The sequence below is a fragment of the Perissodus microlepis genome, chromosome 5, assembly GCF_051167445.1.
Source record: "Perissodus microlepis isolate ML-2025 ecotype Zambia chromosome 5, ASM5116744v1, whole genome shotgun sequence".
Lineage (NCBI taxonomy): Eukaryota > Metazoa > Chordata > Actinopteri > Cichliformes > Cichlidae > Perissodus > Perissodus microlepis.
In genome coordinates this window covers 26,341,541-26,357,112 of record NC_140465.1, presented here as the reverse complement: position 1 = coordinate 26,357,112, position 15,572 = coordinate 26,341,541, and the positions used below count along the sequence as shown (strand labels likewise).

Sequence of the window (15,572 nt, the reverse complement as noted above, 5' to 3'; positions counted from 1 at the left end):
ATTGGAAGCGCATAAACCTGAGTGAGTGTTAGTGGCAACTGATGGCTTTATGAAGCCCCTATAATTATTATCTTAACACTTGACCTCTAGGTGGGTGATGGGGGCAGAGAGAAAAATGTTACAAGCCAGAATGTTGGTCTAATTGAGACCGGATCCCCCTCTATTAGTCTCTGATTTCTTAGGAAATACCAGACACCGGTGAGCATGAGGGTTACCACAGACCTGTGTGGCTGTGGTCTGGACTGTTTTCAGAGGAATTGGATAAGAAAGTGATTAGAGACAAATCTGGATCTGGAGATAATTCCCAAACACTGTGACTATATGCTGGTACAGAGTTTAACAAGAAAAGACAGGCTAGTTTATACACTGAATACTGAGGAAATAAAGTAATTCGTGGAAATAAAAAGTGATTCTTATTTATTAGAAATAATCTATATACAATAAGTTCTGTAGAATGTTTCTGAAATACTTGTTTTGTGGGTTTATGGAGTAATTAACCCTCTCGAGGCAGGCGTTGCCGATTTGCAACAGTTAAAAACTAACAACCTGATTACCCCACATACATATTTTATGAGTTTCTTTTTACTCAGAAGTACCACTGCAGTACTTGGTTGTGCATTAGCAAGAAAAAGTTTAATTTGAGCCTGAGAGGGTTAACAGAAAAATGGATCTTTCTGTGTTAGGTGATTTAATTAGACCAGATAAATATCATTATGATGATGATAAAGTTATATGAGAGCTGTGTAAACAAGAACTGCATCAACCTAAGCTTCTTTAATGACACCTGCTCTCTAGTGTAAATATATATTTGTATCGTTTGTCTGTATCGTTACGTTTTTAAAATGATGCACAGGTCTCTCCAGTTGGTTCCTGTTTTGTTGTACATGTGGAAAATAAGTTAATTTGTTAAGAAAGTGGGAAAAAATTGAAACTGCAGTAATTGCTGTTGTAATGCTATCATGCTAACAGCCTCTTTGTGGTCTTTTCATGGTGTACTCACCACTTTGCTTCTGCATGATGCCGGACCCCATCCTGATCACTTCACATAACAAGGACATCACAAGGAGTGGCAAATGCATCTGGGCTGCTGGTAAGCACCCGTTTCAGCGCCGGGTTGCGGACATCTGCAAAGACTCCAGGGTTTCAGTTGAAAATATAGTTCCACTGTGAGGCACAGAAAGAAACGAGAATAAAAAGGGGCAAAGACTCAGGGTTTAAAAGACGTAGGGGTGGATGGAGATGAAGGGAAGAAGATAAACGGGACCAAAGCAGAAATAAGAATGAGTGCTGAAGTGAGAGAAGAGAGGAAACACAAGGAAAAAAAATCCTTTTTCTCTTTGTCCTGTTTCGCAGAGATGATTTAGGGCTGAGATGAGGAGACAGGCAGCCATAGACAACAAAGAAGAGCACAGGAGAGGGACGGATAGGTGGTGAAGAAAGCAGAGAGGCTTGTCTGCTTCCTCAGACTGGCAGATTGGAGGGAAAACTCTACATTTAACTACCACTGTCAAATTTGCGATAAACGAGCTCCACTTATCCCACAACCATCTTTAACCCTTTAAGGCTGCACTCTCAGCCCTAAGTGGTTCCATATTTCCAGCTTGATCTTTAGCCTCCTCCTCCTGGCTCAGTCTATTGTTGTTCAGTCTCTTCTTTTTATTATCCCTGTTTATTTATTTTAAGTACTGGGTAACTTTGTTTTCTATGGCAAAGTCAGTAAACTTAATTTGACCACCTTGAAAGAAAAAAAAGCAGCTGGAAACAGCAGAGCTAAGACTCTAAAATGTGATTATAGCCTGCCACGTTTTGGCAATTGATTCGTTGTGCCTGTTTGGGTAAGTAGTCAGGTAAGTGGGCAAGGGCAAGGCAAATTCATCTCTTTGGTGGACCCCAAACCTCAGTCGCTGGGAATTTGTTTTGATTATACAAATATATGATGAAATACATCACTACACCCATTTTTGTTTTGACATGGACAAAGTCTGTCTGATTTGGTAGGTTTTTAACTTAATATAAAATATAGAATCCACCATTTGGATTTTAGGATGTTTTAACAGCAAGTCAGTCCTGGTCAAAATTACTGCACTAGTTGCTAATATGTTTGGCACCAACAAGTTTTGCAACTTACACATCATACTAATAAAAAACATTATCCAGTCTTTCAAAACATGCTTCCTTTTTTCTTATTATTGGTGTAAAATGTTATAATAATATGGCATTAAGAGACACTGTCACCATAAAAATGATTCATTTGTTTTCTAGATGTAGACTAGAAAGAATGGCTTATTTTATTTAATACACATTTATATTTCACAATATTAAGCCCTTCTAAAAAAGAAACAAAAAAATCCCACTGCATGGCTGGCAGTGTTGTGGCTTTGACTCACATGTTGCATGCTATTCCCTTTTGTTTGTTCTGTTTTTTTTCATCCTGTTTATTAAGAACAACCTTAATGTTTCATGTCATGTCTCTATTTAGAGTAATTGTCTTTTAAACTGAAGCTGATTTAAAGACTTAATTACTAGATCAAAGATACAGATTTATGTAGCAGAGAAAATCTTTTTGTTTTTTTACAGTCTAGAAAAGAAAACAGTTAAGATGATTTGGATTTGTTGCTGGCACCAGTGGATGAACCCCATTGCTCACTGGCAAATTTCTTATGGGAAAGAACTACATATTAAAAATATTTTTAAATCTTCATACTGCCTACCACTGATAAACAACTTTATGTCTTTGAAACTGAGCTTTTTCCAGCAGTTTGGATGATCTAAGAACCCATCAGTGAAAGGTTACATGTTTAAATGCACTGGCAGCTAACAGATCCAAATCTTAAGACTAGTAAGATACTAAATTCAGAACCTCCTTAAAACCACAGATGTGTATTTGTCCCGTCTCTCGCTCTCTTCACCCGGTTCTCCCTGAGCCTGGTTCGACAAGAGGCTTCTTCCCGTTAAAAGAAGGTTTTTCCATCCCTTTGTCACCAAGTGCTTGCTCAAAGGGGGTCAGCTAATTGTTGGAATTTTCTCTGTATTATTGTAGGGTATTTATCTAATAATATAAATAGCCTTGAGAGAACTGTTATTGTGATTTGATGAAAAAGTGAATTGAAAATGTTTAAAATGAATGCGAGTAGCCATGATAGTAAAATAGTTTGCAAGGATTCAGCTGTATTTAAACAATTTCCTTTTTAGAATTTTGGTTCTCATATAGAGCTTTTCTATTCCACCTGAGCACTTTATACAACCTGCTGCATTCACACATTCATACCTCCATCTTTTATCTAACTCACACATGTTTATGCTCCAGTGAACACACTGGAGAACAACCTGGGTTAGTATCTTGCCCAAGGATATTTGACATGCAGACCAGAGCAACCAGGGATTGAACCACCAACCTTCCAATTAGTAGGTGACCTGCCCTACCTCCTCAGCTTCCTCCTATTCTATGCCACTGCTTTTAATTTTAATTTAATAACAGATTTTCTCTAATGGCATCAACCAATCAATATAATGTTTACAATGAATCAAGAGTCATACAAATTATTTAGACTTGGACTGTTAGTTTCACAAAATAAAATCAGTGATGTGACCGAACTATGAAAACTAATAATTTTGGGATTCTAGAATCTGCTTTAGTCCAGCACAGAGCAGACTGTTTTCGTGGTTCTCATTAAAACCTTATGGTGTTATGATGGGAAATGTCAACCCAAGTCTTTGGAATAGACAAACCACTGAAATGTTAAAAACAAAAGCTTTCAGTCTGTAAAAATAGAATTTGTTTTTCTTGAGGTCCAGTAGAGATGAATCTATGGAGATACAAGGTTTTAATTCATTTCCCTCTGCACACATTTAGCAATGCTGCAATCCCTCGATTGACTGTCAGGCTTCCACATTAAGATGTTTTCAGACCACAGCCTTTTTACAGAGTTGGACAGAGTAAACTGTGGCTTGTGGTGAAATTAGAAGAAGACAGACATCAAGTAAGAAGAATTGGTGTCTGAAGCTCTGCCCGTGTTTGCACTGCTGATGGTAAGTTTAGTCTTGATTTGAGATTTATTTGTTCTAAACATGTTCAGCAGGGTGTTAGTTAGTGTCCCACTATGTACACATACATGGTGAACTGTAAAACAGCTTCTAATTAAATTACTTGAAATTATACGCCTTAAATATACTGGTTTTAGAGAATTTACTGTCTACTGTGTGCTTCATCTGTCTGCTGAAGGGGTCCTCTGTGCCATTTGAATTCTGTCATCACTATTGAGAAAAACTCCCAGATGGCAACATGTGTTAGAAAACTGTTCCTGAAGGCACACAAAGCACGATGGTGCTGTCACAGTGTTGCAACAACAACTAGTAAACCTTTGCTGTCAAGAGAAAATCTGCTGACTAAAGCTGCTTTTCAACCCAAAGAACTTTTAAAAGAACCAAAAAGTTCATTGGATTGTTTATTGTGTTTTCAGAATGTTGGGCACAATATTTGATAAAAATGTGAAACATAATAAGATGAAACAGAGTAGCCTCTAAAAAGCAGATAGTTTTTCATGTGTTAACTTTCTGCTGCAAAAACACTAAGTTAAGGAAATTAGCATGCTATTCATATTCCTTTTTATGATAACAGCCTGAGTTTTCCATATAATTTTGAAGTGAGACACTATAACAAGCTGCCCCTGTCCTGTAGGTTGTGTTAATGCATCTAGTGGACTAATATGTTGAACAACTGCTGATGACATGTAACAAGGATGCTGTCAGGTCTTTAGATTCATTCTAGGTTATGGTGAGTTTTGGTTTTAAGCTCCATAGTCTTCTGAGGCAGACTAAAACACAGAGGAGAATGGGCCATTGCGATTGCTGCGACTATACTATGGAACAGTCTGCCCATTTAAATTAGGATCTCTCCAACCCATGACATTTTAAAATCCCATCTGAAAACACATCTTGACTCCCTAGCTTTTAATTGTGACTGAGTTTTGGTTTTGTTCTCTTTGTGTGTGTTTGATTGATTGATTCTGTTTATGTGCTATATTCCTAGTATCTCTGATTTTTATTATCTATATTTCCAGGTCATAGGTTCTAGTTTTTAGTTAGTTTCCCTTTGTTTTCAGTCTGTGATTTTCATTAAATTATGTAATTTTTAGTTATTATCTTTTGTGTTCCCTTTCTCTGTCTCCCCAGTCAATCATGTCTTCATGTTTATCTCCCATCTCTGTATTAAGTTCATGTGTCTTAGTCCTCGTCTCAGTGTTTGTTACTTCCTTTTTAATAGTAAATAAATAAGTAACAAAGGAAGTAACAAGGAAGTGTTTGTTACGTCCTTTGTTACTTATTCTGATAGTCCCTTGTCTTGTTTTGCTTCCTCTTGTCCTTAGCTTAATTCCATTCAGCTGTATTCTCTTGCGTTTCCTATCTTTCTAATTATCTGGTGTATGTATATATTGTCTCAGTCTTTCCTTGACCTTTGTCGAGTTCTCCCTCTTAGTTGTGTCTGTCCTAGTTCTGTGTTTTCTATAAAAAGTGAAGGTTTCTGATTTTTGCTCCTGGCTTACTTATCTTTGTATTGTTTTTTAGAGTTTGCAACAAAGCCGAATTTGAGTTTAACTTTGTACTTTGGAGTTCTGCTGCACAGACACCTTGAATGAGATATTGTTCAAATGTAACAAAGGATGAGAGTGAGGGTGTGCCGTTGTTGATCTTGGTTTACTGCTTTCCAAAGTGGGATAAGATGAGCATTGTCAATAAATTGGACTTAAACACCCAAAATGCTAGGTTTAAAGTAAACAAACAGGTTTTAAAAACTATTGTAAAATAAAATGGAAAAACTAGAAGGTATATGATGGGTATAGAATATTTCCCCAAACTTCCCTGTCCCCTCTATTTTAGATCTGAATTTTGTAGACGCCTTAGTTACATGCATTTCTTTTTAGTTGCCATATAGCCAACCATGCATTCTCTTCCATTTATCCAATTCATTAAGATTATGTATTAGCATAATTATACTAAGACCGAATGGATCCCAAAAATAAAAATAAAGTATGAGAACCAGAAAAGATTACAGAAAAAGATCCTATTAAGTAGAATTTGAAAGGAAAAACTACTATACTGGAAGTATGCTAGCTATATTTACATTAAAATATTTAATTGTGTTACTAAAATGATCAAGTCTAAACAAATGCACTGATATTAGGTTTCCCTGCTTCATGCCTACTCCTGGTAGGCAGTGCTGTGTAGCTCTCCATCATCTATAAAAGAAAAAAAAATCTGGAATGTCATTTGATAATGGGGAAAATATGTTTTATAGAGGAGCGAGCTCAAAAAACATATAAACAACTCACTGAAGTATGCAGAGTACCAGGTATTAGAGTCCAAAAAACAATTAGGTGAGCGACCATAAAGAGGTCTGCATGTTTAGCAAAAAGAAAAATGGTATTTTGATCTGTTTCAGAAATGCTTCATTGCACGCATTTCCTGACTCTCAAAGCTAAGGAATGCTGTAAACCTTTACTCAAAAGAAAGGCCATCAAAGAAATGACAGAGTGGAAAGTTTGCTGTTCCTTACAGGTGCTGCTTTTATCAGGAATGTGCAAAGTAAATGGGTTTAATTCCTTTGTAAACTGCACAACATGAATCTGTCACCACCCATATGGAAAAGATATATATAAATCTTATAAAGTTTGTATCTGTCTTGTGTGAAACGTGTATGAAAAGCATATAAGAGTGAAAACAGATATAAGATCCCTTGAAAAATTATATAATGAAACTTGTATGTTTTGGATACTTACTGAAACAATATATGAAAGTAATGAGAAAGTGGCCACTTTCATGAGTAAATCATGTAAGCCTTATATGATTTACTCATGAAAGTGGCCACTTTCATGAGTAATCACATATAAGTTTTTACTATTTCTTTTCCATATGGGCATCAACAACTAAACAACTAAATGTGTTAGAAAAGGTTTTTTTAACAGTCAATGTGAGGTGGTGTGTGTTTAAGCAAATGATACTTTGATCTTAAAAGTCAGTTAACAACTCAGTCTGTCATGACCAATTTATCACCACAACTGACTGCACAGAGTCTTCCATCATGGTAACTGAGGCAGGTTATTAAAATGTCAAACTGCTGTTTTTTATTGACTGACCAACCTTTATTTATCCTACAGACACAAACGTAACCAGCTGCTGACAGACTGCCACTAAACACATTGTTAGCACACACTCAACACAGATACACACAGTTAGCGCTGGTATGTGCATTGGGAGTTGGAGGGTGGAAATATTTTCTTCACTGTAGTAGTATTTCACCAACAGTCAGTTACCAGAATGTGATGTAGTGAGTAAATGGGTGCTTTGCACATTTAGAATACTTACATTCATAGTTATTATGTGAAAAATACACTCACCAGTAGAGATGTGAAATGATAAGAAATTAGCAATTAGCAGGTATCAGTTTGATTCCTTATTTATTCTCACTGGATCTGCTTTGAGAGTAAAGCAGCTAAGGAGCATATTAAAGACATTACATTCTGCAGTTAATTAATTGCATGCTGTGTGGTTAAATGTTTTCACATGTTTGGGATAGTGCTGTCAGCGTTAATCTCGTTAAAATGATGTTAACGCCATAACCGCATTAACGCGGCAAATCTCCGTTAGCGAGTTAGCACGGATCGCCCCGTGCGTGGGGCTGCACGGCGTCAATGCGTTAGCACCATTTTAACGAGATTAGCACTGACAGCACTAGTTTGCAGTATTTCACCATATTATTGTGATCAGTGTTGGGGGTCATCACTCAAACAGTAATGACCCCAAGTAATGTATGACACATATTACACACTTTTCTTAAAAGTAATGCAGTATGTTACTTAATTACTCAGAGGCAAAAGTAATTCATTATAATACTTGTTACAATACTTTCATGTTATCAGCTTAGATGCTTGCAAAGAGCCAAAGTTGTGTTAGTTGCATAATGCTGTTTTTTCTTTCCTGGATGCAGTTTCCACTTTCGTGCACTTTTCATTGCACTTTCGTCATTCTGTGCAATAATAATAAAAGTAACATCCATATCCATGCTATAGACTGTGCCACTCTATCCCTCCTGCAACACGCACTGAAATCAGCTGTAGTAGCACAAGTGCAAGTGAAACTAATTGATAAGCAAGCAGTTCCAAGGAATTGAAATACTGTTAACGGTTTCTGTAGGGAACCAGTTTTCAATTCCCATCCCTACTCACCATTCACTTGGGAAAAACTACACCTACATGTAGACTGAAGTGCTCATAAATATTAAATTAGCCAATCACGAGGCAGGAAGGCATGTACAGTGTTGGTCAGATATTTGCATACACCCATCATGGGTATTGTTAATTTTTTTTACTTTTTTTAATCTTTGGCTTAGGCTCCCAGAGGTCCTGCTTTCACAGCTGGTGTTTCATTCCACTGAGACGAACAGTCTAACCGCCAAACACCTCTATCTAATTTCTGTTCATCAAAAAAATCATGTTCATTCTTTCTAATGATCTCTCCTTATTGAAATTGTTTTCTCAGGTCTGCATAAGGATATTGTTTGTAGTGACTAGGTGTTTATTACTTGCTGCATTTTTGTTGTGTCAGATGACACGATTAAAATAGCATCATGGATTTCAAATAGCATCATATTAAAGTTCCTGAGCAACCTAGTTTGTAGTTTCTAAAATACTTTTTATTTCTGAATTTGAAAAACAAAAGGATCAACAACCAAATCACAGGAATCAGCATCAAACAAACTGATGGGAGTAGCTATTCTCCAAAATATTCTTTTTTTTTTTTCAACTAACATTTTAAGACACCAGCTATGTTCAATATCAGAATTAAACTTTTCATCAATTTTGATAGGATCCAAATCTCTCCAGCTGACATACCATATAAAGATGGGCCTCCAAGTCCCCCGAACCTCATAACCCCACACGCTCACCAAAAAAAATTAAAAAAAGAATGGGATTTCTGACTGTATGCATTGCGTGCATTGACTTGAGTTGGTCTGACCAGGAAAAAAAAGTGGCAAAAAAGAAGAAACCCAAGCCTTCTCTGTGATTGTAACCATTTCCCTCACAGCGGGTAGATGAATGAAACCACCAACAGAAGAGGAATTCTGAGGCAAGGTCACATGAAGTTCACTTGTAGGGGTGTATATGTGTGAAACCAATTGAAAACGTGTTTTTGTGGCTTTAATCCCTAATCAGATAAAGAGCTGCTGTGAAGGCTTGGAATGTGTCCACGAGTGGACACATTGTTTTGGATGTTCTTTGAAGCTGTTTCTCTGTAGAAGTTTGAAAATGGAAACTAAAAAGATATATTTTATTTCATCAGGAAGTAAGTGGAAAAAAAAATAGGAGTACTATACCTCCGAATGGGTAAGGAGTGGCAGGATGGTTTAATCCATATAGGCAGATATCCCTTTTTTCTAAACCAAGCCCAAAGAATTATCTAACTGTGATTACAGGCACGTTTACTCTTTAGCGGTAATGTACTTTGTGTAGTCATAGTGTCCTAGCATGCAGGGGCTGGGGCGACGTTATTTGTGCCCGTGTGTTATACAGTCTAATCATTTGGCTCTGATGTTGTCCCCTTGCTTTATCTTAGCAACTCTAGCTTAGTATGATTTGTTAAGGTATACAATAAAGAAAACTATATTTGAATAACATTACATCAAACATAATTGTACCAAAGTTGGAAGGATACAATTGTCTAAAATTTTTATTGCTGGAAAAAAGATTCAGGCATAGGAAATAGTTCAAGTTACTGTTTACGTTTGAGATTTTTACAGATGAAATTGCTCAGATAAGTTACAGATAACACCAGCAGAGAATAAAGGCTTCTCAAATGTTCCTTACTCCTAGTTTTAGATACAAATTCTCATAATTTGAGTATTAAATAAAAGAGGGAAACACAGGCCATCTGATGATGGGAGGATGAGAAACTGAGACACAGGCTGGTCTTTGGAAAACATGAGTCCTGCAAAAGAGAAAGGCAAGAACCCAAGGGGCTCTGCAAGGCCATGACCACAGGGTAAATATGCAACAGATGCTAAAATTGTATATCAAATTTATATTCTGCTTAGCACGCCATGGCAACAGGAGTTTATTTGCACATCGTATCTCCGACACACAACCGTTTTCCTGAAGACCAACATCTTTGGTCAAACACAAATGAGGGTTAAATAGATGATAAATTGTTATAAAAAGACACATAAATAACACAGAGGTTTTTTTTGACACAGAACTGCTAAAATAGCTTAACGTATCTTCATGAGCTTTTGTTTATTTTTTCCACCAGCATCAGATTAGCACCCGAAAATACTGTATATCTGTTCTGGGTACTTCCCACCCTCTTTTTTTTTTTCCCCCTATCAGGAGCTCCAAGGAAGGTTTGAACACTAAGGTCATTTTCTGTGGAGATATGAGAGGCATGCGGCAGCGATAAAAACCTCCACATGGTGGACTGTTGTTGCTGTTCTACATTTTTCACCGACTTTTGAGCACCAAGAAGTAAACTTGGGTCAGTGCTACGCATCTGCTGGAATGAGCTGTCAGATGTTTCTGTGCATCTAAACACGTTGCTCGTATGGGTTGTATTTTTTAATTAACCGGCCAGTTACATTCAGATAAATTGGTCCAACATTGAAAACTACATAAAATAAAGAAACTGCTTTTGGCTGCTCCCTTATTCATCAGGGGTCACCACAACAGGTAGATCCACATGTTTTATCTGGCAGATTTTTTACACCAGATGCCCGTCCTGAAGCAACCCCAAAGGGTTTTGTGTCTTCTCCCAGGACTGAACTAGGGATCTTTCACTTTATTAGGTGACTGTGTAAACTACTACACCATGGAGCTACTGTTTTGAAATATACATTATTATTTTAAAATGGGAACTGTCTTGATTTGCATTTTGTTTCATGGACTTTTTGATTTTATTTATTTAGTCTGGTTTTTTTTTTCACATATTCCTCTCTGTTTGGAACTAGCACTCCCGCTACAGCCACCTGCTTACTGCCTGAACCATCAACCTACCTGGACCCTACTCACCTGTTTCCACTCTGCTAATCAGTCCTCTCCACTCTGCTAAACATTCCCCCCCTCATTTGTTAAATTTTCTGTGTGCTTTGTATCACTTCTGTCCAGCGCTTTGTTTTCCAGGTAAGTTTATTCTCATGTCTGTCCAACATGATGCTGCATTGGTTCCACACAAAGCTTTGCAGATGTAAGTCTACTTTTTCTAACTGTCAGCTGCCTCTCAAAGGCAGTATCATAAATATGGGAACAATAAAAAAATAAGGGCTAATCTTATTCATATTTATACCTTTGCTTTGTCTTGTGGAAAACTTCTTTTCAGGAGTGTGGAATTTGATTATGTTGGAATTCTCCTTCTCTGGTCTTCACTGTGTTCCTTGGTTATTTGTGTCAAAAAATTCATTTTATGCTGACAAAGAGAAACTACCAGTTGTAGTCAATCACAGTCCCTAATGAGAAGTTAATAGGCTTTGGCGTTGTCAAGTTGAAACACAATATAAAATCTGCAGCACCACTTGTTAAAGGATGGAAGTGAGTGTGTACATACGTTAACATGTCTGCAAGCTTTTGATCCTTGGTGGAATAGAGACTATCCAAAGTTGTGCAACCAGTTCATTAAATCATTTGTTTGTTGTACAATTATTCCAACCTGGGGTGCAGTTTAGAGAAGTCATTAAAAGCCCCAAATATTCTGTGATGAATCATTTCTGACCACAGCTGCAGACACTGTTAAGATGAAATACGGACAAACTACGTAATTCACCCAATAACTGTTTCCACATATCCTTTACTATGGTCTAGTTTCAGTGATGCATTTTCTGACTTGAAACACTCATTTAAGAACCCTATTTTGAAGATTAAGAATAAACTCCATCAATTGTAAAATATTCTAGATAACTTTCCATGACTTGTTTATGTTGACTGAAATAGGCGGTCTGTGTTTTGCAGGAAAAAAAATGTGTGAAGGAGAAAGCCTGCATGAACAAATGAAAAGTTTACAAGCAAACGATCGTGATTTACATTAACTCTGATTATGGTTTTCATAGTTTTTCAAGCCAACACAAAGCTGTGAATTATATAATTGTAAATTAGAAAGCTGAGTTGAACACCTACACTTTCGTATGTTTCATGATTTTTAACTCTATTTAATTTCAGTGACTCACCATCACCACGGAGCAGATTAGAGCTCTAGAAAATCTCTAAATCTCAAGTACACAATAGGTTACACCAGTGTTTCCCAACCTTTTGGAGCCACGGCACATTTCACATTAGAAAAATCATCCGGCACACCGCAAAACAAAAATGTCACAAAAAGCATATTGATAATTTTTCCCTGTGAACCAGGCAGAGCGGAAGTGGCTCGGTTTGTCCCCAGTATACTTTTGTTGTTGTTGTTGTTGTTGTTGCTTTCTTTTGACCACTACTCATTAGAGTTGGATGTCTCAAGACCGGTCTTGGTCTCAAGGCTTCTTTTACGTGGTCTTGGTCTTGTCTTCATCTAGACGGACTTTGGTCTCGGTCTTGTCTTGGTCTCGGATCCCTCGGTCTTGTCTTGGTCTCGCTGTCTTGGTCTTGCTGTCTCAGATCGGAGTCAACAGTATCCATGACACACAACGTAATGTTCGATAATGTGTCATGCGCAAAAGCATCAGCTCTAAGAGCCGTGCTTAGAGAGTGCTTTGTAGTGAATCAGAAGAGTCGACTCCCATTGAGCGAGAGCCGGCTCCTCACACAGTGGCTCAGCTTGCGCCAATGCCTCCATATTGTGGCCAATCACATGCAAGGATATAGGATAATATCATTATGTGAAACACAGAAAGGGTGAGTGATGCGACAGTCAAGTGGAGCGTGCGTCTGTCCTCTCAGTAAGTGAGTGAGACAGTAGACAGCGGTGAGGAGGGCTGTGCGAGTGCATCGCAAAAACACATAAATATGCCTGACGCCCGTAAACAAAGCAGCATCTGGCTGCAGTTTAAAGACTTTTTTGTCTCGGTCTTGGTCTCGTCTGAACTTTGTCTTGATCTTGACTTGGTCTGTCTTGGTCTCGATACCCTCTGGTCTTGGTATTGTCTTGGTCTTAGTTTAGGCGGTCTTGACTACAAGTCTACTTCTCACCTGGGTTGAACTTTCTCCAGGACCCAGGTCAGATTGACTTCTTTTCAAATATTTATCTGTTGCTATTACATGTTGCCTCTTCTCACAGCATGACTATTCTATAATTTCTTCTTTGTCTTCTGTTTTACTGGCAGTAAAACAGAAGAATTGGAGCAGGTATGTGTACTGCCCTCTTGTGGAAGAGAATATAATTGTTCTGCTTGTTACTCACATTGGTTGCTTAGAGTACTAAATAGGTGAAACCAGATAATCTTCGATGGCACACCTATGTGCCGTGGCACAGTGGTTGGGAAACATTGGGTTACACAATATGGTTAAAAACACTTCTCAATAATGCCCTGCTGTTTTACAAAAAATGCAAGCAAATATTTATCCTTTTAATAAAAAAAACTCAACACACCACAACCGGGTATGTCTCATCGTGTGATGCTCATTTTTGTGAGCCTTTGGACAGTCAACTGTTTTTTGTTTTTTGTCCTACCTGCCAGGATGACACAGTGGTTTAGTTGTTGGCACTGGTTTACATCTGCTGGCTGAGGACTAGTCTTTCACTTTTTTTGGTATGTCTTATGCACATTTAACCAAGGTTGCAAATTACATAGTTTTTAAGGGGTTAAATGAAACTGTTTACATAGGAGTCTAAATCCAATCATCATAACTGCGATAACCTGTAGTGTTATGATAATGGCAAACATATCACACAATAACTAAAAAGGCACCAAAACTAGAATATTTGCCCGTTAAGGCACTGGAGGATAGACGACAGCGCCTACTGAAATTCACTATTAGAACCTGCCTACCAAGCTGGAAACCAGCGTATCAGTCACCTATTCATTATCCAAAGGGACCAATAAAAACATGTTGTTTTCTAATTAAAAATGTATGGAACAAATTAGATTCTTGGTGCGATGACTCAGTTTGTGCTCAATGGCAAGCCGAGCTCCCATGGAGTCTCCCGATCCTGATTCCTCTTGTGTCGGCAAAACAAGCTTGACTCAGTCATCTCAGCAGGAAATAAAGGGGCATCACGCAACAGTCTCCACACAGGTTTCATGACAAGAGCAAGAGAGGAACAAAGTAACTGCATGCTGTTCAGAGGTCGGAAGAAACAAACAAGCTTGATGTAATCATTTTAGCAGCAGGATTGCTGCAGATTTTCCTTTGCTTAAGGGTACACAGGCTCAACAGTTGCAGCTGCTACAGAGATTACACCATCATGCATGAATACCCAACCTGAAATTCTAAAGAAATTATTAGGTTTTATAGTTTTACGGCATTATTGCACATAATATAAAATTCAATTAGAATCCTTTTTTTCGTCATGACACCACCTCTAATGAGGTGAACCATGTTTTTGCTTCTGTTTTATAGCCAGCAGTTAGAGTATGAGAGTGAGCAGAGAAACATGCAGGGCCAGATGTGTACTTCCATATTCATGGTTAGCGTTTTAACCTCTGGGTCACGAAGAGACTACCTGTTACTCTATGTAAACAGCTGTCCGCTTAACGTGGTTTCAGGCTCTTCAAAGGCAAGACATGAAAAGAAAGCCAGAAATGTTTTATGCTGAAGACAAACTAAAAGAAGACGGTATCCATGCGTTGTAGGATTTCTCTATGACTCCACGGAGCTTCTTCATGGAGATGGTGGTTTCAGGTCTCTTTTGAATGACTGATATCATGTAGCTTTTATACAATACACAGTCAAACTTTGACTCTTTAGGACAAGAGGTTTTACCTGTGAGTGTTCAGCGCTGGAACCACGCCTGTAAAAAGCATATTGAGTAGACACAGATGATCACAGGTGCATCAAATGTAACTGGATAGCTGAATTGAATAGCTGTTGTAAATCTGCTTGAGTCAGCTCCTTTAAGCACACGGTTTAAAACATGCATTCTGATCCACAAATCACTGACTTCTCTCTGCCTCCCCTCCTCCTCAGTTGTTTTCTTGATTTTACTTCTGGGCCATCTGGGTTGGGTCTCTCTGCCCATTTTTGCCTCCTTTTCTCTTTCTTTGTGCCCTTGTTTCGTTGTTTTTCCTTTTCACATGTTATATCTTGTTTATTTCTCTCTATTTTTGATCTACAGGGTGGGCCATTTATATGGATACACCGTAATAAAATGGGAATGGTTGGTGATATTAAAGTCCTGTTTGTGGCACATGAGTATATGTGAGGGGGCAAACTCCTCAAGATGGGTGGTGACCATGGTGACCATTTAGAAGTCGGCCATCTTGGATACAACTTTTGTTTTTTCAATAGGAAGAGGGCCATGTGACACATCAAACTTATTGTTAATGTCACAAGAAAAACAATAGTGTGCTTGGTTTCAACGTAACTTTATTCTTTCATGAGTTATTTACAAGTTTCTGACCACTTATAAAATGTGTTCAATGTGCTGCCCATTGTGTTGGATTGTCA

General features: G+C 37.9%; 1 protein-coding gene across 1 annotated transcript in view; it reads right to left on the bottom strand.

The window, feature by feature from the left end:
- The window catches only part of rspo4 (R-spondin 4), a 33,385-nt gene extending 31,958 nt beyond the window's left edge, over positions 1-1,427 (bottom strand). The window contains exon 1 of the mRNA XM_084929074.1: positions 1,001-1,427. Within this exon, the coding sequence (XP_084785200.1) occupies positions 1,001-1,079 (79 nt within the window). The 5' untranslated portion in view covers positions 1,080-1,427. The remainder of the gene's footprint in view (positions 1-1,000) is intronic.
- Between the last annotated feature and the right edge of the window lie 14,145 nt (positions 1,428-15,572).